This window comes from Cololabis saira, chromosome 6, assembly GCF_033807715.1.
Source record: "Cololabis saira isolate AMF1-May2022 chromosome 6, fColSai1.1, whole genome shotgun sequence".
In the NCBI taxonomy this organism is placed as follows: Eukaryota; Metazoa; Chordata; class Actinopteri; order Beloniformes; family Belonidae; genus Cololabis; species Cololabis saira.
In genome coordinates this window covers 27,827,500-27,853,967 of record NC_084592.1, presented here as the reverse complement: position 1 = coordinate 27,853,967, position 26,468 = coordinate 27,827,500, and the positions used below count along the sequence as shown (strand labels likewise).

The 26,468-nt window shown below is 42.6% G+C and overlaps 1 protein-coding gene across 1 annotated transcript in view; it reads left to right on the top strand.

Annotated features, from left to right (window-relative positions):
• Window positions 1-5,017: 5,017 nt before the first annotated feature.
• Window positions 5,018-26,468, top strand: part of LOC133446100 (insulin-like growth factor-binding protein 2-B) — a 33,522-nt gene continuing 12,071 nt past the window's right edge. The window contains exon 1 of the mRNA XM_061723880.1: window positions 5,018-5,430. Within this exon, the coding sequence (XP_061579864.1) occupies window positions 5,070-5,430 (361 nt within the window). The 5' untranslated portion in view covers window positions 5,018-5,069. The remainder of the gene's footprint in view (window positions 5,431-26,468) is intronic.

Sequence of the window (26,468 nt, the reverse complement as noted above, 5' to 3'; positions counted from 1 at the left end):
GCCTCTCCCGCTCCTCCTCCTGACTCTGGAATCACGAGAGGACGGGGGTACAGCTGAAGCAGCCGGCGCTCCAGCTCCGGTCCGGAGGCTATCACGTCGTCTCGGGGGCGCGCGGGGCCAGTCTACTTCTTCTGAGTGCTGGTGCCCGTCGGCCTGAGCGCGTGGCCCCGGGACGGGCAGCGGGATGCGTCTCGGTTCTGCGCGGGGCAGGCTGTCCACAGGTCCTTTCAGGTGAAGTTTTAAGAGCAGAGAGAGAGGTTAGGAAAGAAGAACGGGTCTCACCCTGGGCCGGGGCCGAGCTTCGGAGCGGCTTCCCCCCCCTTTCCAGCTCCCAGGGACCGGGGACACGTGAAGCAGGACTCTGGATGAAAAGTTGAGACCGGGAGCTGATGGGGGCGGCTCCGTGCACCGCGGCTTCAACGGGCTGCAGGTCCAACGGAGCGGCCCGATGGGGCCTTACACCTCCCCCCAGCCGGGGGGAGAAAGGGAGATGGGATCTTGGCCCAGAGCCAAACGATCCAGCTCGGATGAGAGGGTGATCGGAAGAGCAGAAAAAGGAGCAGCGGCAGGGGTTTTGATCCTACGCGCGCTGCAGTGACGTCATCGGTGCCTCATTGCGATTGGATGAGCGCCGCTTGTAGGCGCCACCCCCCCCCGCAAGGCATGCTGGGGGTTGTAGTTCAGGCAACAGCGCCATTTTATGAGGCACATTAAAGCGGAAAAGGGGGGGTTCAAAGAAGCAGTACCATTTTGAGGTCTGGTTTTGGGCTCCGCTGCATCCCGACCCCTGCTTAGGTGTCATAAAACCCCAAGGAAGTCTGTTTTCCCTGGCAGAAACCTTCCTGTCCTGCTTTGATCTGGAGCCGTATCGTGGGTCACATACAGGCCATCTCGAACCAGGCCACCAGGGTCATAAATTGGCCTGAGCGAGAAGATAGCAGCCGGGCCATAAACTCCAGGGGGGAGGCCGGGTCTGGCTTTGCTGGAATTCATAATCACAAAATGTTCATACATTTTATAAGTTCAGATGGGCATATGGTCGGGCACAACACCGGATGCCTCCCGGACGCCTCCCTAGGGAGGTGTTCCGGGCATGTCCCACCGGGAGGAGACCCCGGGGAAGACCCAGGACACGCTGGAGAGACTATGTCTCTCGGCTGGCCTGGGAACACCTCGGACTCCCCCCGGAAGAGCTGGAGGAAGTGTCTGGGGTGAAGGAAGTCTGGGCATCCCTGCTGAGGCTGCTGCCCCCGCGACCCGGGAACGGACAAGCGGAAGAAGATGAGTGAGTGATGAGTGAGGAGTCAATTTTTGTTAAAACTTACATTATTGATCATTTGTACAAACATGGTTCAGAGTTCATGATTTGAGTCAATTTTTGTTGAATCTTATATTATTGATCATTTGTACAAACATGGTTCAGAGTTCATGATTTGATCATAACTGTTAGTGGCTTGTGAAAATTTAAAAAAACTTGATTTAATTTAATTAATTAATTAATTAATATATTGTTTCCTACCTTGTTTAATCATTCTGAATATTTTTTTTTTATGAATCATTAACGATTGGTGTCTTCATTAATAATAATGTTAAATTAAAGGTAAACTGTGTAATTTTCTTATTTCAGAAGTGTTTTATCAAAGTGGTGGCCCTTTGCATTACTCAGTGCCCTTGAAGTAGCCCTCAGTTTCAAGAAGGTTTGTGACCCCTGCTTTAAATGCTGTGCACAGACAGTTAACAGACAGTGTCTTTGATATTGATGGAAAATGTTTTGATCAGTAGAAATGGTAGAAAATGAGGAATGGTCCTGGAATAATACCTTGTTTTGGCCTACAAAGCCCTGTGGGCTTACTTTGTATTAATTTGCCCGTGCACATGTACCATCCAACCGTTGTAAAGTTCTGTTATTTCTATGAATTTCTTTGAAAGTTGGAAGGAACAACATGTAATGATTTGAACAGTGGGAATATGACATGGTCACACCAAAAAGCAAAGAGAATTAAAGCTGCAAGCAGCGATGAATGGGCCCTCGCACCCTTGTGCACGTTCAGGCGTGCTGCAGTGGAAGCGCTTGTATGACTTGCATGTAGATGTCTTCTGGCCTGGACAATTAGCGGATGACACCAGCCACGACTTTCTATATCAAACCATTCAAAAGTTATGGCAGAAAGTAGGAACTATCAGATATCGACCAATCAGATGAAGGGGCGGGGCTAATTTGCAGCAATTATGTTCAAGGACTCAAAACTGAGTCCAATGACACCACCCACGAGTCTTTATGTCAAACCATTCAAAAGTTATTGCAGAAAATAGGAACTATCACATATCGACCAATCAGAAGAAGGGGCGGGGCCAATTCGGGTGAAAAAGTAAGAACCGAGGCCGATGACACCACCCACGACTCTGTATGTCATACCATTCAAAAGTTATGGCAGAAAATAGGATATAATAGGTATAACACACCTGGGTGCATGTTACGGTTCGGGCCATGAAGCGGCCGAAGAAATGGTATAAATTGCGCCAAAATGACACGATTAATTCAAAATGGCCGACTTCTTGTTCGGTTTCGGCCATGGCGCCAAGAGACTTTTCTTTAAGTTGCGACATGATACAGGTGTGTACCGATTTCCGTGCATGTAGGTCAAACCGTATTGTGGGGCTTGAGTCACAAAGTTTTCTAGGGGGCGCTGTTGAGCCATTTTGCCACATTAATGCAAACCATTAAATATCAAATTTTTCACCAGGCCTGGCTTGCATGCAACATTTGGTGACTTTTGGGGCACGTTTAGGGGGGGCAAAAAGGCCCTCCTTTCATCGGAAAAAGAAAAAGAACAAAAAAAAAGGAAAATTCCTACAGATATAATAGGGCCTTCGCACCGTAAGTGCTCGGGCCCTAATAAAGAAAAATTCCTACAGATACAATAGGGCCTTCGCACTGTAAGTGCTCGGTCCCTAAATATACAAATATTCCCCACAATTTGACCTAGCATCACAGCAAAATGGGAAATGAAATGAAAAACTTTTCTCACTAATGTGCATGAGTTGACTTTTAGATTAATGAAATGCATTTATTGCTTTGAGATTAGTTCATGGTCAACCGAGTGACTGGAACGTACCCAGTATTTGAGACAACAAAATAAGTCAAAATCCTCACCCGTGTTGGTATGAGGTGATGATGCTGTTATACTGGATTTGGTTTTTACCAAACATAGCACTGTGTGTTGGGGCTAAATGTCACGAGTTTGCTCTCATCTGTCCAAAGAGCATTTCTTAATAAGTTTTGTGATTTGTTCAGGTTCAACATTGCAAATCTAAGACATGCTGCTATGATCTTTTAGTACAGAAGTCTTTTTCCTCCAAGTATGTGGGAAGGTTTTTGTATGATTTTACCTTCCTGAATATTAACATATAACCTGATAATCTGTTGATGTGAACTTGACACCTGTTATGGCTGGCAGCTGTTGGGCCACAGCTTATTTGTATTTGTGCAATACAAATAAAGCTTTTTGACAAAAGCAGTTCCAACACTAGTTTGGTACTAGTACCAGACTTAGCACCAGTTTTTTGCATTTTGAACACTGCAAGAAAAGCACTGACTTGGTGCCAAGATAACTGTTGCTACTCTGGCCCCAAAACCTTGCTGGGCTAGATGCAAGAACTGCTACGTCACGGCGGGGGCTGTGATTATTGTGTTCAACCAAAACTATGCAGCTGCCATATTTAGACAACCTCTCTGAGTTTTAAGCTTTTATCACTGTGAAATTGTACATGCATTCTTACTGATTTAACTATGCAATGAAAAAATATGTGTACTGCACAAGAAACATGTGACTAAAAAGATTTACTTTCATCATAAAAGTTGCATGAGGTCAAGTCCAGACTCCAAACAAGATTTTTAGGGCCGGGATCAGCATCTGAACACACCAAAATTCGATTTATATTGTTGTTATTGTGAGGGATTTTACGCTGCTTTGATGGATTTCCTCCTTCCTGCTTTGGTGGTTTAATAAATGATGTAGGGTCCTGGCTCTCCAGTGCTTTCAGCCCAGTGGAAAAGCAGTGCAATTCTTTGTAGAAACGTGTTTGGAATTGTCTTTAGTCTAGCACCAGTAGCCTACACATTTTGAGTTAATTGAACAGCCCTTAATAAAGGGTCTGCATGAAACCAACAAATGACTTGAAACCCCAGACGGTGTTAGATTTCACACTTATGTGTCAAATGATCGCATTGGTTCTAAGCTCCACAAGGGGTCCGTGGTGAGCAATGTGCTTTGTTTTTATTTCTTGTTTTTATGAAGACAGCAGCTTCCTCTGTGGTAGTCTGCCATGGACAGTGATGTCCTCAAGCCTTTAGCTGTTGCTCATGGTTTCTTTTATGAGCTCACTGAGGATTCTTCATTGTGCATTTGGAATCTGGAGTGTGGGAAGAATATGAAAGACACTTAACTGTATCTACAGACAGTTTGTCTCGCTGTGGAGCGATGGATGCTGATACACTTTGAGATTATGTTGTAAATGTTTTCAACACATGCTTCTTAGAAACGGCAAACTTAAAAAGTTTGAGTCTCTTTTATCAATTAAACTAGTTCAAAACAACACCTCCAAACCTCCAGTCTTATTAATTCGACTGTAGTTACCCTTATTGACGTTTGTGCATGGGGTTACGGTTTCTTGTCGCGTATCAATATTTAATAAAGATGATTGGAATTATAACTTCATGCTTCCCCCTTAAGCATGTTTGCCTATGGTGACTGAATATCAGACCACATCTTTTAAGTAAAATATTGCAGAGAACTAGTTAATTCCTTGGGGCTCAGATTCTTTTCTTGCCACTGTACCTGTAATCCTCATGCAATGCGTTTTTGTGTAAAAACATTTAAAAACAAGAAGTCATTCATTTCCGGGCATGTTAATAGTGTGTCAGTTGGTAACATGAGAGTAGATAGGACCCTGTCAGTAGCTCTACAATGTTTACCCTCAAGGGCTGGTTGTTAGAGGATCCTGAGGTTCATGCTGTAGTCTGTCAAGGGTCATCTTTGCCTTCAGTAGCCATTAATAAACCCGTCAAAATGTTGATAAATGTTACATACGGGTTACTGTTTGCATATTTTGCCTTACCTGGATTCTTAATGGGGGATTTAGCATTCCGGTGCCCAAGTTGCACAGCAGAGCATGGGACTGGGTGTCCTGAAGTCATAGCATTATGTACAGAGATAGTGAGGGAGCCTGGCTGCGGCTGCTGTCCAGTGTGTGCCAGGGTGGAAGGTGAGCTCTGTGGCGTCTACACGCCGAGGTGCGCTAGCGGCCTCAGGTGCTACCCCACACTTGACGCTGAATTCCCCTTGCATCAGCTCATCCAGGGTTTTGGACAATGCAGGCCAAAAGTGGACATGGAAGAAACAACAAGTGTGAACCAACAGCTGACAAATGGTAAGTTAAAGAAAATTATATTGGAACTATAGAAAGCCATAGTTTTTTTAGTATCATTGGATAACATTAAATGTAATGTAAATAGTCAGACAACAAGAGGACAATCTCTCAGATCTACAATATATTGTAAAAACATTCACTGCTTCTTCCCATTTGACTACCTCACAACTTGAAATTTAAATGGACTTTGTGATTTGGTAAAAATAAATTAGAAAATAGCCACAAGTATTTACCACCCCTAAAGTGGATACTTTGCTGGAACCCCTTTTACGACAATTGCTGCTGAACCCATCCAGTACATTTGATCTGTAAAGTAATCATGCTGATGTGCTGGATCTAGTTGGAATTAGAGCTAAAGACCATCAGTGAGTATGTTTCCATGTGCAGTTTAACTGGACATGGAACATTTAATTTTACTCTTTTTTCTGTGTCCTATGTGAAAATAACTGATTTAGCAACCAAAGTATGTCATGTTCAGCCACGATAGATGGTGATAGTGCTTTCCACTTGTTAACAATAGGTTAGCATTGGTTGACTTTTTACATCATCCAGCACTTTCAGGTAAAAGCCTAAAGCGGAGACTGTGGGGGATGTGCAGAGAGCATAGGCAAGTTCCTGTCCCACTGGAATATTAACATGCAAGCGTTACCTCAGCTTCCACGACATTACCTGGGTGTGTTAGTCCAACCATGGGATGTTTAGTTTGACTCAGATTCAGCTGGACTAATATGTTTACATGCATTTTAATACTACTATTTAATTCAGACTAATGCAATAATTCTATTTTTTTTAACGTCCTGTTAAAGCAGCACAATGTAACTTTTCCACCTTAATATCATATTTCCAGAGTCATTGTGATGGTACATCCAACTTCCAACAGGTTTAATGACACCTCTGTCATGGTCTGAGGGGTCTGTATCGCCTTCACTGGCACTATACTTGGAGGTGGATGGTAGGAACCCTTCCACACTACTGGTAAAGCACTACCGCTTTTGTCCAAAGGAGCCGCCAAACTCAACAAAAGCTGAAAGTTACATTGTGCTGCTTTTATGTACGGGAATAAATGTAGCAATTACCGAGCTGAAGTGTGCTGCTCGGTTTTGTGTGTCCTTGAAGAAAGCTGCCACAAGAACGGTGAACGATTAGATCAGATTATTGTTCTTTTATCAATGTTTAAAACTGTACTGCAGTTAGAGTTAAGTTGTGAAACCTTTTTGAAACTCACTTACTACATGCATTTAACATCACATATGCTGCCATCTTTTGTTTTAGGTTATCCTATAATCCGATTAGCTATCTGTGGCAGGGTGGAGGAGCTGCCGCCACTCAGGCTGATGGGACACACCTGTGTCCCATCAGCCTGAGTGGCTGCAGCTCCTCCACCCTGCCACACTATCATCTGATCAAAAATGTTATATGATTAACATATAATGAACATGATTTATCACCTCTTCTACACACCAAAAATCTTAAATTCTGCTAAGCTCCTCTATGGTGATCCAGAGACTGCAGGTCTAAACACACTAAATTTGTTTGATACACATTTACACATGTTTCAAGTCTTAATTTACCCATTTGTAACCATGACATTCCTCAGAGGTCATTATTCAAAGGTTTTGTTTAAAAAAGAAATCCTCCACAGGAGGACCTAGTAATGCAGTAGTACACACTGTGCTAAGTAATGAATATTTACATTGTGTGGCTATCTTCCTGGACTGTTCTCTAAATGTATGTTGGAATTGATTCCAAGTCATAAGCAACGGAAATTGTCTTTGCTACAGAGAGGTTGAGATGAGTAAATAATCTTTTGATTTGAAAAAAAAAGTTTCCAGCTTGTATTGTGGTATGTCACTTGGGTGTGTGTGAATTGTAACTAGTTTCTTCCTTGTTTCATGAGTCTTCCTCCACCTTACCTTTTTCTCGCGACGATGTCACACCTCTCTCTGCTCTCTCATTGGATGTAGCTTGTCTGTTGAGTCCCTTAGTAGCCATTTACTGTAGTGCCAGTGCAGTAACATAAGTACCAATAGTATCCAAGATTCTGCCCTAACGTGGCTGCTATCATGTTCATTGGCCATCCGATTGATGGAAAGCAGCTTGTTTGTTTTCCTCTAAAAAAGCCATTAGACTCTTTTGTTGGAAGTGTTTTGGGTTATTAGATTCTCTGTTTGATTTATTTGCCATATGGGTTTTTGTAAAATGTGCAATGGCTCTGATCCATATTGCCTGTTAAAGGGATATTTCCTTTCTTTTTAAGCTAATTTTTGCACTAAGTACCTTTGAGTCATTAGTATTTTATTTCCAGTGGTCAGTATGATCTTAGTTTGGAGAATCATAGACAATTGATGAGGAGCTGGGCAAAGAGCTTCTAAATTGGCTATTGATGTTAACATCCAACTTAATCTTATTTAGATCTTTCCAGTATTCATCAGAGAACATATAAATTGATTTCTGCATGTGAGCCGCCACTTTCAAGCTGACTGGTTTCAGCTAGTCTTCATCTCTGGGCCTGACATTACTCACACCTTTAGTGTATTACTGAAAAAGTTTCACTTGTAAATGAGCACTATATTTATATTATGGGACTATCAGAAAACCCACTATTGAAGCACAGAAACAAATGTCTAAGATATTCCATGGCGAAGTTAAAATGTCAAGAAATGCTCTCTTGCATTACAGTTAGAAGGGACAAAGGGTCACTATTGATTACTGAGAATGAATGTTGACATATGGAGGGCTTTTGGCAGGCAGGGCGAACCCACATCTGTGACCGCAAACAAGCAGTATCCCTCCAAAGGACCTATCACATGTCTTCAACCCACATATCTTGAAAGCACTGTATTAAAAAGTATTTTTATGATGTCTATGGGCTCCAGATCTCCGGCAGTTATTCACTGCAAATTATATTAAAAATGATGGCTATATTTGCAATTATGTAATTCCAACTCTTCCAATATGTCCAAAGAGAACCTGAAAATTGAGTTATTTTCCTTAAAATGGCTCTAATTTCTGAATGTTAAATGCAATAATTTTGAGAAATCTCCTAAATTCAAGCTGAAAATCTAAACATGTCTTGATCACATTTCATTGTTCTTTTTTGTCTGTTCATTTTAATGACAAAATAATATAAACTCTGATATTGTCTAAGACTTTTGGACCTAACTGTAAAAACACAACAAGCAAGTTCAGTAGTGGAACTTTGTGCAGAAATAAATACAGACTATGCACATTACAGACTCTTAGTTTGTTGTTAGGAAAGATCTCCATAGCAACAGGTGCAACATAATTACTCAAATTTTTTCAAATCTTTTTTATACATACACATTTAAGCATTGCAGTACTTTCAGAGGAGAATGTACAGCACTGAAAGTACTGAAAGATAGAGAACAGAGCAGGCTTTTTTTCTTTTTTAAAGCTTTTATTCCTCTTTTTTCATGACTTCTAGCCACAGGTGTCAAAGTTTTGTTGGGAGCGTGTAATGAAAACAAACCCCATGCCAGTCCTTGCAAAACTGGCTGATGGCATAATAGACTTGTCCAAGCTCTCTGCAGGACTTGCTGTTTTTGATGTGCAAACCACATGTACCACATAAGGGAAAAACTGAAAATGAGTTGAGACTGTGGTTTACCCTCAGTTCACCATGTGAAGTTTGACTTTTCAAACTTGAGTAACAGCCAGCTATGAAGTGTTGATATCTAGAATCTTTGTACTCATGAAAATGCCCCATTCTCACCTCTTGGTGACCAAATGTGCCCGTTATGGTCATGTGAAAGTGCATTCCCTCTCAGTTGTAAAGGCTTTGAACATCAAAACACTCAAAAACAATAACCCAGTTCTTTTTTGGTCTAAATCCTCCAACTTACTTCGAGCTATTACTGATTAACCACTTCATCAGTAATAGCTCAAAGTAATCTTTTTTTTTGTTTATGTATGTTATCAGTCTTCCAATTCACCTTTGATGAATTTTTGCCCAGTCTTCTCTTCAATTCTGTTTGAGTTGGCTAAGATTTGTAAACATCTGTTTAGTCACAGTGGCTTGTTGGGTGGCACTGTTGCCTCGCACTTTGAAGGTTCCCAGCTGTGCCCTTTCTGTGCAGTTTACATGTTCTCCCATGTTGGCGTGGGTTTTTTCTGGGTACTCTGGTTTCCTCCCACAAAACTACCCATGTTTGGATAATTGTTTATTCTAAATTGACCACAGGAGTGAGGTGATGGACTGAGCACATGTCCAGGGTGAACCCCTGCCTTTCACTTGAAGACAGGTGGGTCAGGGTTCAGGTGGGATAGGCTCCAACAGACCCCCATCACTGTCTTTAGCTTTAGCTGTCTGACAGATTGTCTTACATGTGTCTCCAGAATACATTGCTAACAGAGTTCATGATCAACTCAATGATTGTGAGGTGCCATGGCCCTGCGGCTAAAAAACCATCCCAAACCACTATACCCGTCATTCTCACCCATGATAATGCATTAGCTGCTTGCCAAGTATTCATTTGTTGGAACTTGGTTTGTCCTTATATTCCTGGCCATTTTGGTCAAAAATCTCTACTTTGGTCCTATCTCTCCGAATATATTTGTTCTAAAAGTGGTTTATTCAAAGCATTATTCAAGTAAAGCTTTGCAAACTTAAACCATAGTGCAAAGGTTTTTTTGTACTTCAGAATGGTACAAGCTTACTCACTTTATCTAATGCTACCGTCATTAATATGAACATTTGAGATGCTAACTAGAGGGCTGCATTGGGATTGGGTCCCGCCAGGTCCCGCGGGACCCAACGCAAATCTCGCGGGAGCTGGCGGTTTGAACTTTGCTGCAGGCGGGAACGGGTGGCTAAAAAAACACTGTGGGATCGGGATGTAGCCTAGCGACAAGATGTAAATCAATGACGTGGAAAAGAACCTCAAACAAGGTCTTCACAAAACAAAGACAAAGCAAGGCAAGTCAATTATCATGTTAACATTGTTTTGCGGTTTGCCGACGGAAGTGGATATAAAAACTGCAGGAGCGGGCGGGAGTGTAACACACACGGTAATGGTCAGAAATTCAGCGGGAGCGGGATGAAGAAAACAGTGCCGCAGTGCCGCAGGGCTCTAATGCCAAATACTTTAGAGGTTGAAATGTAGCTCTTTTTTACAGTACCCTCTCAACATAAGACTAACTGACATTGGTTGTAAACCTTATGGGACATCCACAGATGGGATATTGACATCAGTCTGAAACGATTTCCAGTTGTGAGTAGCTTTCCTTACCGTGAAAAGACTGCAGATTGTTTGACAATAGCCCTTCCTAGACTGATCAGCAGAAAGAACTGCTTCTCTAAGATCACTGCTGATGTCATTCTTCCTTGGACTTGTGTTAGGATATACCTCAGTGCTTCAGACCAACCAATAAGCAATATTTATACTGGTCAAGGATCAGTTAATCAAGTCCATTTCATCATCTGCACATGGACTCTGATGAGTCTTGTGGAAGCAGTAGGGATGTACTTTGTTATCAACATAGGCTACTGCTTATTCATTTTTTTAAATGTAGATATACTGTATGAGACAGTGCACTTTCGTTACACAACTACAAGTGTCTGATGGTGTTAGTTGTCATGATCCTTAATTTAGAGGGATATTGTCAACCTGTCACAGTTTGGTTATTCAGTTCCTGTTTTATTTTGAAACCTGTGTCTTTGTGTTTCAGTTCTGTTTTGACTTCCCTTGTACCCATCTGCCCTGATCGTCTGCACCTGTCTCATTAACCCTTTTGTGTATATCTGTTCTTGTCTTTCCCTCCCTGCTGGTCCGTACTGTTTCATCTCTCCATGTTTCCCGTGACGTTTTTGGTAGGCTCTTGTGATTTTTTTTGTCAACCCTGCTCTGCAGCGCTTTTGGTTTTGTTTGGCATAATAAATCAGTTTTTTGGAACTCCTGCCTCCTGCTTCTCTCCTGTGCTTGGGTCCTAATTTACCAACACGTGACAGAATGGACCAGCCAGCATGGACCCAGCAGGAGAACAGATTACCCTCTGGGAGGTTTTCCGCTGGGAGACAGAGAAGAACATGCCACAGTTCAAGGAAGAGGAGTTCCCCTGCTGGGGAACGTGCCTGGCTTTCGGTGGGCCCAAGAGCCTTCAGGCTCAGTGCACTCCTTTCCTTGTTCCGGGGGTCGTCCCAGACGCACCTCCCCAAGTCCCTGTTCCCGAGGTGGTCCTGGACGCAACCCAGCCTGTCCCTGTTCCCGAGGTGGTCCTGAATGCACCCCAGCCTGTCCCTGTTCCCGAGGTGGTCCTGAATGCACCCCAGCCTGTCCCTGTTCATGAGGTGGTCCGTGACGCACCGCAGCCTGTCCCGGTTCCCGAGGTGGTCCTGGATACACAGGACTCTTCTCAGGCCTGAGCCGACGCCCCGAGGGCAGCCCCCGTGAGCTGTCTCGCCGGTCTGCCCAGCCCCGAGGACGGTCTCCTAATCTGTCGTCGGAGTACCCAGGCCCCCTGAACTCTGACTGTGTGTTTGCTGGGCCCACCCTGTTTTGGTTTCTTTGTTTGTTTGGAACATCTGGTAGCTGTGGGGGTTATGTCATGGTTTGGTTATTAGGTTCCTGTTTTATTTTGAAACCCGTGTCTTTGTGTTTCAGTTCAGACTTCCCTTGTACCCATCTGCCCTGATCGTCTGCACCTGTGTCTCGTTAACCCTTCTGTGTATATCTGGTCTTGTCTTTCCCTTGCTCCCTGCTGGTTCATACTGTTTCATCCCTCCATGCTTCCTGTGACGTTTTTGCTAGGTTCTTGTGTTTTTTTTCAACCCTGCTCTACAGCGCTTTTGGTTTTATTTGGCATAATCAGTTTTTTTCTGAACTCATGCGTCTCTCGTGCGCTTGGATCCCATGTCATGAAACATCATCTGTTCTGTTCCTTGAAGAATACCTGGTAAATATTCAACATTTATAAGATACTGAAAACAGCAACACTGTTGATTTGAATAAATGTTTAATCCTTGCAGTCTGATAAATTGGCCTTAAAGGGGATAATGTTATGAAATAAAAAATTTTGTGTTTAAAGGAGCATGAGGCAGGATTGAGGCAGGATTTATGAAAAAAATTAGTATACGTTTTAAGTTTTCTAGTAATAATGTCAGATGAAGCGTTCCAAACCAAAACGAATGAGCCCTCTAGTGTATCTCTCCTTTGCCTTGAACAGGCTGTGTGCTGCAAAATGTGCTGCAATTCAAACTCCGAATTTCCCGCGCTGTCCTGCGGATGTGACGTCATGCACATTCTCCCCGTTCTCCCGTGCCGGCTTCGCTGTTGGCTGCAGTACCCCCAACGGCCGTCGTGGCGAAGGGTGGCGCTAGAGAGTCTCATTTCTTAAAAGGAGCCTCATGCTCCTTTAAGATCAATTATTTAAAGGAGACCTATTATGGCATTTAATGTATATTTTAAACAGGCCTTGAATGTCTTAAAAACAATCTAAAGCTTGTTTTTTCTACATAAATCAGAAATTCAGCCTCTGGGCCATGTCTCTATTTTTACCGCTTCTAACTCCCTTCTCTATGCTGGATTCTGAGGGGAGGGGAGGTTATGATAATGAGGCTCTGTGCTGATTGGCTGCCTGAATGACATGTAGCAGGGGAGGGCACAAAGCCTCTCCGGGCAGAAGAGCAGCGGCTGCGTACACAAAATGTGTCCCATGCGATCGAACTTCAGTGACAAAATCAATTCCATTGCTTTATTTTCTATTGGACTGTCCTAACTGCCCGTGAGTTTAACGGTTTCAGTGTGGACAGAGAGCGCCCGATGTCACGCAGCTCGATAGTCGGATGCTCACATGCAGTTATGACATGGTGTAAACGGATCTTAAAGCCTGATTTACGGTTCTGCGTTAAATCAACGCGTACCATACGCCGTAGGCTCTGTGTTGGTGTAACGCAGAACCATAAATTAGCCTTTAGTTACCTCGTCTTCACACTAATTCACACAGGAAGATTTAATTAAATTCTAAACAGGGACACCACAGTTATTTACTCCGATTCCTCATCATTTCATTTCTTATGTTACAAGACAAATGAATCATGTTAACTGTAAAGAAATCACAACACTGAATTTTCACAAATGGCAACTTTATTGTTAAAAAAATAAAATAACATAATTTGTATATAAATAACATTTATGCACTATTGCTGGCTCAAGGAAGGACCGTGCATCTTCTGAAGGTGTCGATGAACAGCTTCAGGTGCATTGCTTGGAAGATCTGAAACCATAAACAGAAAAAAATATATTACGGTACTAATAGAGCTCCGTAACACAGAGTAACACCGGAGCTAAGCTAAATACTTAGCCCATGCAAAGATCATACTTGTAAACAAATATAAATAACATAAAAAACGGCTCGTAGAAGTCACATGACACTGGAAGATTCAGCCGGGCGGGGTGTACAGACCCTGCAGAATTTGGTGGCTTTCCATCTTCTCTGTGTTGGCAGGGTGAGGGGAGACCACTTTATATATGTTGAAACAAAAATAATGTGTTTTTCACAATAGGTCCCCTTTAAGTGTCTGAAGCTACATATAAATCAAAAACTCTGCAGGAACATGGAACGCCATATCCCTTTTCTTGGATTTGCTTGGGTCTGTAAATTTCTCCTTCGCTGAGCAGTTCAGATCATACACTATTAAAAAAAGAACTGAACAACCCTCTGTGATGTCACCCACAGGTTTTCATGAAGAGGTATTTTAAAGCATAGCTTATTGTAGCCTATGATGCTAGCCAATGTTGCTTCACAGTTGTTCTGATCAAATATGTCCAAACATCCTCATTTTGGATGTTGCTACCGAAACAACATCTGAAATAAGTTCTACCAGAGCTGAAACGAGGAGTAGCAGAGCTCTTTTAGGACATGCAATTGCTCGACAGGTCAGTCATGATCATTGCCTAGAAGCATAGGCAGTGAGCAAAAGCCAACGGTATGAACAGCTACCTGTTGATTCGTGGTCCGGTTGGAAGGGTCCTAAAATGGGGTCCTAAAGGGTCCTAAAATCATCCAAGGCAAAGGTTGCTCAACCAGAAGACCGACCTGCTACAAGAGGCAGATGTTTTTAAGATAGTGGTTGTCCAGCTGACATCCTAAAAGCCTTAAATCGGGGGATGAAGAGAGGGCAGGTGTTGAACTCTGTGGCAGGAGTGGCACGTCAGTGTCAGGGAATCTTTTTTTTTTTTCTGTCAGGGAATCACGTATGTCAGGGAATCTTTTTTTAGATATTTGTATCAACCAGTTACATTTCAGGCTGTACAGTTTTTAAGGGTGAAATGTCTGTTGACCAGTGCATAATCTATTCAATACAAGGGTGTTAATTTGACTTGCATAAAACTGAATAGCTAAAAACTCTATAACTAACATTGGTTCCTCCAGTTTGGACATTTGTAAGGGTTATGTTTCTCTGAAACCCTCAAGAAACGATCAGTGTCTGGGCTGAACCTATATAGGTAGCATCTAATACAGCTATTGGTTTAAAATCCAACCAAAAAAGTAGAATCTTGCTTGTAGTCTCAACCCATTGCAAACACATGCTGCCATTTCTAAAAAAAAACAAACAAAAAAACAGTTAATCTTTGCGTAAAACAGTGTCTTAAGCTTTATCACCCTTTTTTTTAGCAAGGATTTTCCTGTTTCACTCTGTGGTAAGTTATGCTGCTGGATTTATTTTATTTTTATGTTTTTTACAATTTTCTTGGTTAAATATACGGTAAACACCAAAGCCACTTGGTTAGGTTTAGAACAGTAAATACCTGGTTGGGAAGAGAAACATGGTTTGGCATTAAATACAAGGCTTACATAACCTTCACATTCCTCACAAACCATCACATCAATCTACATAATTTTGGTTTCCAGAAATGTACAAAGGTCAAATATTTTCTGGAGGAAATGGGCTTAGTTTATATGCAGTATACTTGACTTTGATTACAGTCTTTATTTTATATTAACAACACAACCTCCTTGAAAAAGAAATATTAACAATCTCACCCCAAAAATTTGTGCTGCCAGGAAAAGTTAGTATGCAAGTCATTCAGGAGATGGAACATTCAAGAAGTGCCACAGCAAGTCACATTGGGTAAAAAAAGAGACATGCCCTTTGTCAAAAGTTGGCATAATTTCCTGAAGTTTAATGAAATGTCAGTCACCATGTCTTTACACTTCTGTTCAGAGCATTTGGCTTTTTGGGGGTGGAGTCACACATTCTACTCCACCTGTCTCCTAAGTTGTGTGTTCCTCTATTTAGAGCAGTGTCATAAATGTGTGTTGTGCAAAAAAAAAAAGTGGGAAGGCTGATTAATTCTATCATGATTTTGATCTGTTATTTCAAAGTAACCTGATTGTCACAGTTTACTCAAATGAAAGATTTTCAAATGAATTCACAATTACAAGTCAAGCTTTCCTCATTAAGACGTTTGTATTGGTAATCTTAACTTTACAGTGTAAGGACCAAAGTACTAAGTGAGTGATGTGAACTGAATATTTCTGCCAGAGTATAATCATATCCAGGACCAGAACTGTTGGTGTTTTATACGGGTGCCACGCAGTATTGTCATCTGAATCGCTCTGATGATTCAGGGCAATTTCATCTTTTTGCCCATCCTGTATGGTCTTTTATGTAATGGCCTCGCTCCCTTTTTGTCTTCTTCTCTCTGCATTCTTGTCGGTGGTCTTGACAATTCTCTTCACCCTAGAGATGATTGAGTGCTGTAACTTGCTTTTCATCCTCATTCACACTCTTAGACCTTTAATCATCCTCTGTACTCTCAGCACAGAGTATATGCGAAAAATTATGCCATAAAATATCAATTTGGGTGGGTGTAGCATGTAGGTGCCTGCCATTCTGACAAAACTCCCCCTGAGGTGTTGGGGCACTTTTCTTATCTTCCCTCTAATCTTTAAACAGCTAACAAGTCATGACTGTCTCATTACTGCTAATGACTGAGTCAGCATTTACAAGACAAAGACAATACGTGAAGTACTTGCACACATTTTAGTATTGCTTTATTGATACATTTACATATTTGTCATTAAAGAAAATTATTCAGTTGCAACCAGAAGTTCAAACACAGTTTATAAAAATACATAAACGATTTCTTTCTCCATGACTGATAGCATTGAGAAAAAAAGTCTTTGTTTTTTTTATTTTCCATTTAGAAACCCCAACTACTGCCAAGCTTTAATGTTTTGGCAGATGTCTTATCAAATACCAGCACATGATCTCATGGTGTTTCATGAGGGGGGACTGTCCCTGAGCTATACACTGCCCCCTCTGGCCAACCAGGGTGCCAGATGGGGTGGGGAGGATCTGCCTGGAATAACGTGATCCTTCCACACGTTACATCCGGCCAGAGAAGCTCCACCCTGTCTGGTGAAAAGAAGTGGCCTGCTCACTCCTCAGGTTAAGAAGGAGACCGGAGCTGTAGGCCCCTCCCGGGGTTCGCAGAGGGGAGCAATGCCCAGGACTGACTTAGGTAGGAGCACTGGGTGATAAAAAAATGGGTAAAAAATCTGGATAAAAATATTTTTTATAAAAATTAAAAATGAGGGGGTCTGTTGTAGTATGCTTTGTATTGATGCTCATGATGCTTTTTATTTTGTGAAGTGGAAAAGTTCTTCATGCATCAAAGTAGCTCCGCAATACGTTCAGTTTGGTTGGTGTTTCTGTGGCCTGCCTGTTTTTTCAAACTCCAGACAACATTATTCATTATGCCCAAATGGTTACATTTTTGTATCATCCGGCCACAGGCTATGCCTCCAAAAATTAAGTTCTTTGTCACAATGTGCAGTTGCAAACTGTGATCTGGCTTTTTTTCATCGTGCTTATGGGCAATGGGTTTCTCTTGGTTTGTGGCCTTTCTGCTCATGTCAGTACATAAGGTGTTTTACCACTGACTGTGCTCCCATGCTTTTGATCTTTGTGTGATATTGTTTGACTAGATATAGATTTTGGGCATCTTCACATTGTATGAAAGGGTGAATAAGACTGATAAAGGTTCACAGTTCGTTCCCTGATTTTGGTTTATCTTTACGTGAACTCTTGATTTTTTTTTTTTCAATCTCAGTAAGGAGTTTGTGTTTAAGTCTACTCAGTTAACTCGAATGATGCAAAGACGTGCACTTGCATTGAACCTCAAAAGAACATTTTGGCCACACGAGCGGAATATCATACTTCCTGTCCATATTTAATCATTTAAGACATGGCTGAGAAATAAAAGACAGTTGGGACCTGTTTTTTTTAAGGAAGAGCATGGCATAGGTCTTATGGCACTTTTTAGTACCTACTCGGCTCGGCTTGGCTCGCCTCGACAGTGGTCCAACTCTGAGGTGCAGACATTCATACACCTGTTGGCTGAGGAGAGAATTCAAAGGGATCTATTTAAGGAACAAAAATATCTACCAGGAGCTTTCTCAGTCCGTAGCTGCACACGGCTATCAACGGACATCTTCATCAGCGTCAAGACAAGCTAAAAAAATGAAAAAGCCTTGCCGCTTGAAGCCATCTCTCACTATCATTTTTTACTTTGATATAACACACACCACAGACCAAGCAGTACATAAACCATCTCCTTCCTTCCTTTGTTTGTGTCACACACTCAAGTATGTCACAGCAGCTTCACTTCAACCCTGCCTACTTCTGCTCCGGGGTACTTGATTGTAGTGGAAAAAAAAGTAGGGCAAGTTGAGTCAAGCCGAGTTGAGATTAGTAGAGCCGAGTAAGTACTAGTGAAAAATTGCCATTAGTCTTGCACCTCCTACAAAAGTGTTTGCCTCCCTCATAACACAATCTCCATGGACACAGTAATGTACCTCCCAACAGTTTACTGGCTGTTGTTATTGTCTTTTTGACAGGCATTTCTAAACTAACAAATGATGCAAAATAAATCAATCAATCACACTTTATTTATAAAGTACTTAACATACCATAAGGCAACCAAAGTGCTGTACAGATGAACAGAATACAACAAAGCAAATTCATAGAATCAAGTAGAAACAACAAGACTAACTAGAAAATTAAAGGAAATTTTGATATGGGCATGCCGTACTGCCCATTAGGGCTGTAGCTATCGAATATTTTAGTAATCGAGTATTCTACTGAAAATCTCATCGATTAATCGAGTAATCGGATAAAACATATTTTTGTTTAGTTAAAGAGCGATTATAAATATACATAAGATGTTAGATGTTAATTGACATCATTAAGACTAAATTATATAATACAGTAGGTTCATGGCTGTGCATTTAAAAACCCTGAACTTACACCAGTTGACCAAATTCACTGCCTTCACTCAAATAACTAAGGATCTTACCAAGAAATAGTCTTATTTCTAACATAAAAATGCCATTACACCTGATAACACACATCACTTAAAAGGTTAGGTGTTTTCCCACGTGTTAAAATTTAACTTTCATTTGTGTCAAGCAAATTTTAAGCTCTACTTACGTTTTAAGTTAGAGTTTTGGCAATGTTCAAAATAAAATTATGAGACCTGCTGTACGCACATTTTCTTTTAGTTAAAACTGTAGCGGGAACAGATGTTTAGAGGAACCTATGTATGTACCGGGTGAAGGCTGATTTATGGTTCCGCGTTACAACAACGCAGAGCCTACGCCGTAGGCTACGGCGTGGGCTCTGCGTCGATTTAAGGCGGAACCATAATTCAGGCTTTAGGGGAACATATCGGAGAACAACCAGAAGAATATAGAGTGGATTAAAAATAAAAGTTAAGCACTGAGCTACATGTGTCTCCCGTCTGGGCCATTGCAGACTCATTGCTTGAGCATGATGTTACTAAAACCAAACATACCCGCCGCCTCTTTCTTCTAACTTCACGTGCGCGGCGGCAGCGCGTTGTGTCGCATTAAATGTGGTCCGGGCGTAATACCTGCTTTGAGCTGGTGAAATTAAACGAAAAAAAAATAAATAAATAAATAAATAAATAGATAAATTAAACAATTCCTCGAGGCAGAAAAAAATCCTTGATCATTTTTTGTAATCTAATTACTCGAATTATTCGAGGAATCGTTTCAGCCCTACTGCCCATTCGTCCCCTCTCGCTGCTTTGGTTTGGGGCTGTAGTGGTTGTTTTTAAGATTGTTTTGGTTGTGTCGGAGGTGGTTCTTGCCATGTTTGGGGTTATTAATAATGGCCAATAAACCAAACCAAGGCCTGGATGCACGTTGTGGTTCGGGCCACATTTACCGATGATTTATTCATATTCTCCCCCATAAAAATGCATAAGTTTTGTTGCCATAGTAAAAAGCCCCATAGGATAGAATGGGACAATTTGGCTTCAATATCTCAAAAGTTATAGACAACAGCCTGATGAAACCTCAGTATGTTGTAGTCCACATCATCCCGAGTCTTTTAACGTTGGATCAATGTCTCTGCGATGGAGGAGGAGGTGTGTCGGCTGTTCCAGAGGCAGAAGGTCAGGAAGGCTCCAGGCCCAGACGGCGTGTCCCCCTCCTGCCTGAGACCCAGCGCCGAACAGCTGGCTCCCACCTTCACACGGATCTTCAACCGGTCCCTGGAGCTGTGTGAGGTGCCCTCATGCCTCAAACGCTCCACCATCATCCCAGTCCCCAAGAAACCCACCATCACAGGTCTAAATGACTACAGGTCTGTCGCCCTGACATCTGTGGTCATGAAGACCTTTGAGCGGCTGGTGTTGAGCCACCTGAAGGACATCACAGGCTCCCTGCTCGACCCCCTGCAGTTTGCCTACCGGGCAAACAGGCCCTGTGGATGATGCAGTCAACATCGGACTGCACCACATCCTGCGTCACCTCGACACCTCAGGGACTTACGCGAGGATCCTGTTCGTGGACTTCAGCTCGGTGTTCAACACCATCACTCCTGAAATCCTCCACCAGAAGCTCACTCAGCTCACAGTGCCTGCCTCCACCTGTCAGTGGATCACCAGCTTCCCGAGTGACAGGAGGCAGCAGGTGAGGCTGGGGAGCATCACATCCAGCACCCGGACCATCAGCACTGGTGCCCCCCAGGGGTCCCTCCTCTCGCCACTGCTCTTCTCCCTCTACACAAATGACTGCACCTCAGGGGACTCTTCTGTGAAGCTCCTGAAGTATGCAGACAACACCACCGTCATCGGCCTGATCCGGGAAGGTGACGAGTCCGCGTACAGACAGGAGGTGGAACAGCTGGTCCATTGGTGCAGTCGGAACCACCTGGAGCTGAACCCGCTCGAGACTGTGGAGATTACATCATTTTTTTCTACCTCATACTGCTGCACCTTCAGTTCTTTAATTGTGTATATATGTCAATAAGTGCCACATTTGTTTATTTACTGTTTGATATTCTAAATCTAAAGAGTGAAATAACAGAGTCAAATTCCTTGTTGGACAATGTTCGAACCTGGCCAATAAAGACGATTCTGATTCTGATATCGTGTTGCCGAGCAACAAGCGTCCAAGATTCCGTTAGCGTCAAAATTAGCATAGTTGAATATCTCAAAAACCGTAATAGTTAGCATGATGAGACTAAAATATGTTGTAGTACAACGCGTCCCGGGTTTGTCAATTTTGTAATGATGTCTGTACGATAAACGGTTGCCTAGCAACAAGTGTCCAAAATAAAATGGAATTTTTTTTTTAAATGAAAGTTAAATATCGCAAAAAACGTAATAATTAGCATGATGAGGTTGTACGGTCCTTTAGTGCCAATCGGGCCGAGTGTTTGTAAATTGAACAATGTCTCTACGATAAAGTTCGGCCGAGCAATAAGCGTCCGAATTTTCGCCTTTTTGTTTTGCTTTTTGGCGTCTAGCGTTGCCACGGTAACACTTTTGACTGAGAAAAGTATTGCCTTTCGAGGCAGGATGGATCCACATGTGTTGAGAATTAACACATCCAACGATGTATGTCATGCATGGGTGCACGTTGCGGTTCGGGCCGCATTAACGGACGAAAAAAGCATGCAGACTAATAATAAGAAAAGGGAAACCTTTTCTGTATACTATTAAATCGCCTTCATTTTCATGTTTTTCCTCGTTTTTTCGGGCCAATGGGGCCCGGGCCGCAGGCCCCGCAAGATTTTTTTTTAATTTTTTATTTTTTTGTGGCACCACTTGGTTCATATTAGGTATAAAGCATTGTATAATATGTTGTGCTGAGATTTTCACACTCACAGTTGAGATTAAAACAAAAATTGCAAGTATAATCTCCAGATGTATTTTGGGTAAAATCGTTTGTCATCAACAGCCGTCTATAAACGTCATACGTCATCATGGATCACTTGTCAACAGAGCGCAGTAATCCTACAGCCTAAACATAAGTGGGAGTTATAAACACAAAAGTGGAGCGATAAAATGCAAAGAAAAAGAAAAAAGGGAGCAAGAAAAAGCCAAATTGCCCAACCTAGACACATATTTTGTATGCCCTAATCCTCCTCATGTGGGAGATGAACCACGTTGTTAGCAGCGCTTCATCCCCGGGCCCCCGGGCGAGTTTGCGGAGCGCAAGGCTCGCCGAGTACCTTCAAGTAGTGGTGATTAGGCCACAATACTTTGTATGTAAATTTATGGGCCGCCGTACCAATTTTACTGCACTAATGTCACTAATTGAAGTGGATGTCAGATGGTGATTTCAGAGTGATATGGAGGCTCCGTGGTGCTGAACGCCTACAATGTCTGAAATGTATTTGTTTTATTAGGCTATGTTTTTGTTGTTCTTTTGGTTTGTTGGACTTTGTCATGTTATATCAATATATGAAGTGGGTTTCCGCTATCTGTTGTGCCGATAAATACAATCAAACGCGAATCATAGGGGTGGACATTAAATTATATGTTACCCTGCTGCAAGTAAACATAATTATTCAGAATAATTTTAATATTTTAACAAATTTGAGAATTATCTTTCACAATCTCTAATAGGGTATGTTCTGCTCTTACATCTGGTAATGCTTGTAAGCCCCGTTGTTGGGCATGTGTAGGCTATGATAATGAGACGGGTATTTTTGCAGCCTAGAGCCAGACGGGAGGTCATGAGACGAGAGGCTCCAGGCTGCAAAGGGTTGATATGTTCCGCTACTGCTACTAAGACAATGATAATGTAAGAGCTCAGAAACATAAGGAGGTTCCAGACCATGTGAATATTTTAAAAACCAAGAAAGCAATTTTAAACGTTATTCTGAAAGAGCAGGCAGCCAGTGAAGTGTATGCAATATTGGAGTAATATGATCACCAGTGTTGTGCAATTTCATACTTCTCATGAACTAGTTCAAAGTTCACTTCACATAGTTTAAAAATGAACAGTTCACGTTCATAGTTCACCATTTTCATTTTGAACTAGTTCAAATTCAGTTAGTTTCAATATTTTTAGGTGAGAAGTACGAATGAAACGCCACCCTATCCTAAAACTGTTCACCGTATACCAGTGGTCTTCAACCCTGGTCCTCAGGACCCCCTGTCCTACATGTTTTAGATGTTTCCCTGCTTCAGCACCTTGATAAAAATGTCATTAACAGACTTGTGCAGACCTAGATTACAAGCTGATGAAAACCATTAATTAGAATCAGCTGTGATGATGCAAGGAAACATCTAAAACATGCAGGACAGGGGTCCCGAGGACCAGGGTTGAAGATCCCTTCTGTATACAATCATATTTTGTCCTAGTGGCTTTTCAACTTTACTCAGAGGCTGTAAATCTCCAACAATGTCGTCCATTATCAGTTTGTCTACCTGTTGCTGGGATATCAACCCCCTGAAGGTGCAGCAGTGTGACTGGGGTCATTTGGGGCTGTTGGGTCTTCTTGGTCTTTCCTGGTGACTGTTTTTGATTGTCAAGGACTTGCAGATATTTTCTCACAACGGACGGATGCTTTAACTCCACATGACGTTTCAAATGTGAAGCTGAAGAGGTAGATGCTCAGACTTGTTTTCTCAGCGCAGGTGGACATAATTTGCACAGAAAGGTTAGATTTTTACCGTCTGACTCTTTGGGAGACGTGTAAAATTCCCTCAGATAATCATAAGCAGAGGCATCATCTGACCGCTCGCTGACGCTGCGTCTGCAACATCTCTCTCTTCACTGGTCATGTAAAGCCTGCACCGGGCTCGGCCGCCGTTGCCATGGAGCTGGTGCCTGTTGTTATGCTAGTGTGCACTGCATTGTGGGTAGGGTTGCAAAGGGGTGGAAAATTTCCGGTAAATTTCCGGAAACTTTCCGGAAACTTTCCATGGGAAGTTAAGCTGGGGAATTTTGGAAATATTCCAAATTGGAAACTTTCCATGGGAATTATGGGAATTATGGGAATTTATGGGAATTATTGGGAATTTATGGGAATTAACTGGAAATTGGGGGTAATTTAAACAAACAGTATCATATCCAAACATAAATGTAAATATTTATTTTGTCATAAGCAGATATCCATGGTCCAATGGTTACAGAAAACCGTCTTGCTGGAGTCAGAAAAAACAGCATCAAATTTGAGGTAGCTACCACCATAATAAGCTAGCCTCTTAAAGGAGCTTGAGGCTGGATTTATGAAAAAAATTGTATACGTTTTAATTTTTCTAGTAATAATGTCAGATGAAGCGTTCCAAACCAAAAAGAGTGAGCCCTCTAGTGTATCTCTCCGTTGCCTTGAACAGGCTGTGTGCTGCAAAATGTGCTGCACTTCGGGTCCAAATTTCCCGCGCTGCGCTGCGGATGTGACGTCACATGACGCTGCATGTGCGTTCTCCCCGTTCTCCCCGTTCTCCCGTGCCGGCTTCGCTGTTGGCTGCAATACCGCCAACGGCCGTCGTGGCGAAGGGTGGCGCTAGAGAGTCTCATTTCTTAAAAGGAGCCTCATGCTCCTTTAAATGGTCAATGAAATGAAAAATAGCTTTCATTTAGCATCTAACTTACCAGCTAGCTAGCTACTGTGTTAATACATTTTTATTTAATATTTGCAAGTTAAACATTAATACCATTATAGATCAAATATATTTACCCCATAATATTATCAAAACTTACTTGACTTTATATAGTCCGTGGGCTCAAATGTGTGGCTTCAATAGTCTTGTGCTTTGAGCTCAAATGTGTGGCTTCAATAGTCTTGTGCTTTGAGCTCAAATGTGTGGCCTCCAGGCTTCAAGAAATAACCTGCGCATGTGATGGAGGAATGCACAGTGCATGTAGGGGGTGTGGCCTCAATAGCCCTGCAGTAAGCTGTGTGCATGTGATGGAGGAATGCACAGTGCCTGTAGGAGGCGTGGCCTCAATAGCCCTGCAGTAAGCAATGTGCTGTGTGCATGTGATTGAGGAGTGTACTTGTATTAAATCTGGTTGTTTTAGCCAAGACTATGCTACAATATATTTCCCCCAACTATATTTAAGTTCCCTGTTAAGGGCCAACCTTCAATTCTGGAAATTTCGTATTTATTCCCGTTAATTCCTGTTAATTCCCATATATTCCCGTTAATTCCCATGGAAAGTTTCCAACTTTGAAAATTCCCGGAATTTTGCAACCCTAATTGTGGGTAATGTAGTGTGAAGTTGTCATCTTGTCGAGTATTTTAAATGTGTGCGCCGCCCGCTGGTGAAATGAGAAGGATTATTTCGTAATAATTGGACCTAAACAGTGAAGCTGAAACTCACATAATCTGAACAGTTCACACTCCAGTTCGTGATCTGCAGAATGAACAAGTTCACGTTCAAGTTCTTTATTTGCAAATATGTTGCGTTCAGTTCAACATTCTCACAGAAATTAACGTGTTCAATGAACGCGTTCATTTGAATGCGTTCAGGCACAACACTGATGATCACACTGTCCTGTTTCCATTAATAAGCGGGAAGCTAAATTAATGGCTGCAGATGGCGAAGAAGTGGCTGGTCCATCCCACTATAAAGGGAGTTCCAGTAGTCCAGTCTAGAAAAGATAAAAGCATGAATAACCCTTTCAAGGGCATCAGGCTGAAGATATTGTTTCTGGTAAGAGAGAGGGCTTCAATTACTACACTGAGGCACTGCATCAAATTTGAAATAGTTATCAAAAATGACCACAAGATTCCTGCTAAAATGAAGATTAGCTGGATCCAGGGAGCCAAGATTCTATAAAGCTCTAATTCAGATTCCAAAAACACAAGATGAGATGTTGATTTCCTGTGCGAGCACATGCAAATGGACTTGTCGGTGAATGATGGATGTAGTCAAGAAGGAGATTATCGGGAAGAATTGAAAAATTGTGGGACGCATCATCAGTAGTGCTCCTCTGGGTCATGGGGTGTTTCGGCCCTTTACACTATACACCCTCCCCAGAGGCGGCCAGCTGTAGGATGATCAGACCTCAGCTTGCGTCCCGAGCCCAATTAGCCGTGAGAGTCACTCATTGACTAGTGGTGGACATCTCAGGGGACTATGCGTGGCAGGGGCGTCCTATTCCCTGAGCCAAGCCTAGACTGACCGCATACCTCCTGGCACATTACTTTGGGGCCCAGCTGGGGTCCTTTCTCTTCAGCCAGAGCCACTGGCTGCTTCTTTCTGCCGCCTCTGATGCAGCTTTGACGGCTCTGCGCTGGTTCTGGCCCTTAACCCCCAAGTCCCTCAGCAGTTTTGTGGTGGATGTTCCCACAAACCCCCGGCACCCAACCTCCACTGGGCGGACTTCCGCGTTCCAGCCACGGTGTTTTGCCTCTGCGGCTAAGTCGGCATACCGCAGATGCTTCCGCTCATATGCCTCCTCCATGGAATCTTCCCAGGGTACGGTGAGTTCGATGATGTATACCTTCTTTAGGGAGGGGGACCAGAGCACCAGGTCAGGCCTCAAGGTGGTGGTGGTGATCTCTGAGGGGAAGACCAGCTGTTTGCCAATGTCTGCCAGCATCTTCCAATCACGTGCTAGGCAAAGCTGGCTTCTCTCCGATGGTGTGGAGTTGCTCCTGGTAGCTGTAGTCCCTTGACGGACAAAGGCCGTTGCCCATGGTGTTGTTGAGGTGGTAGTTGTTGGCAGAGATAGGGTGTTGATGCTGGATCGTTTTTCCTCCAGTGTGGCAGCAAGGCTCTTTAAGACTTGGTTGTGG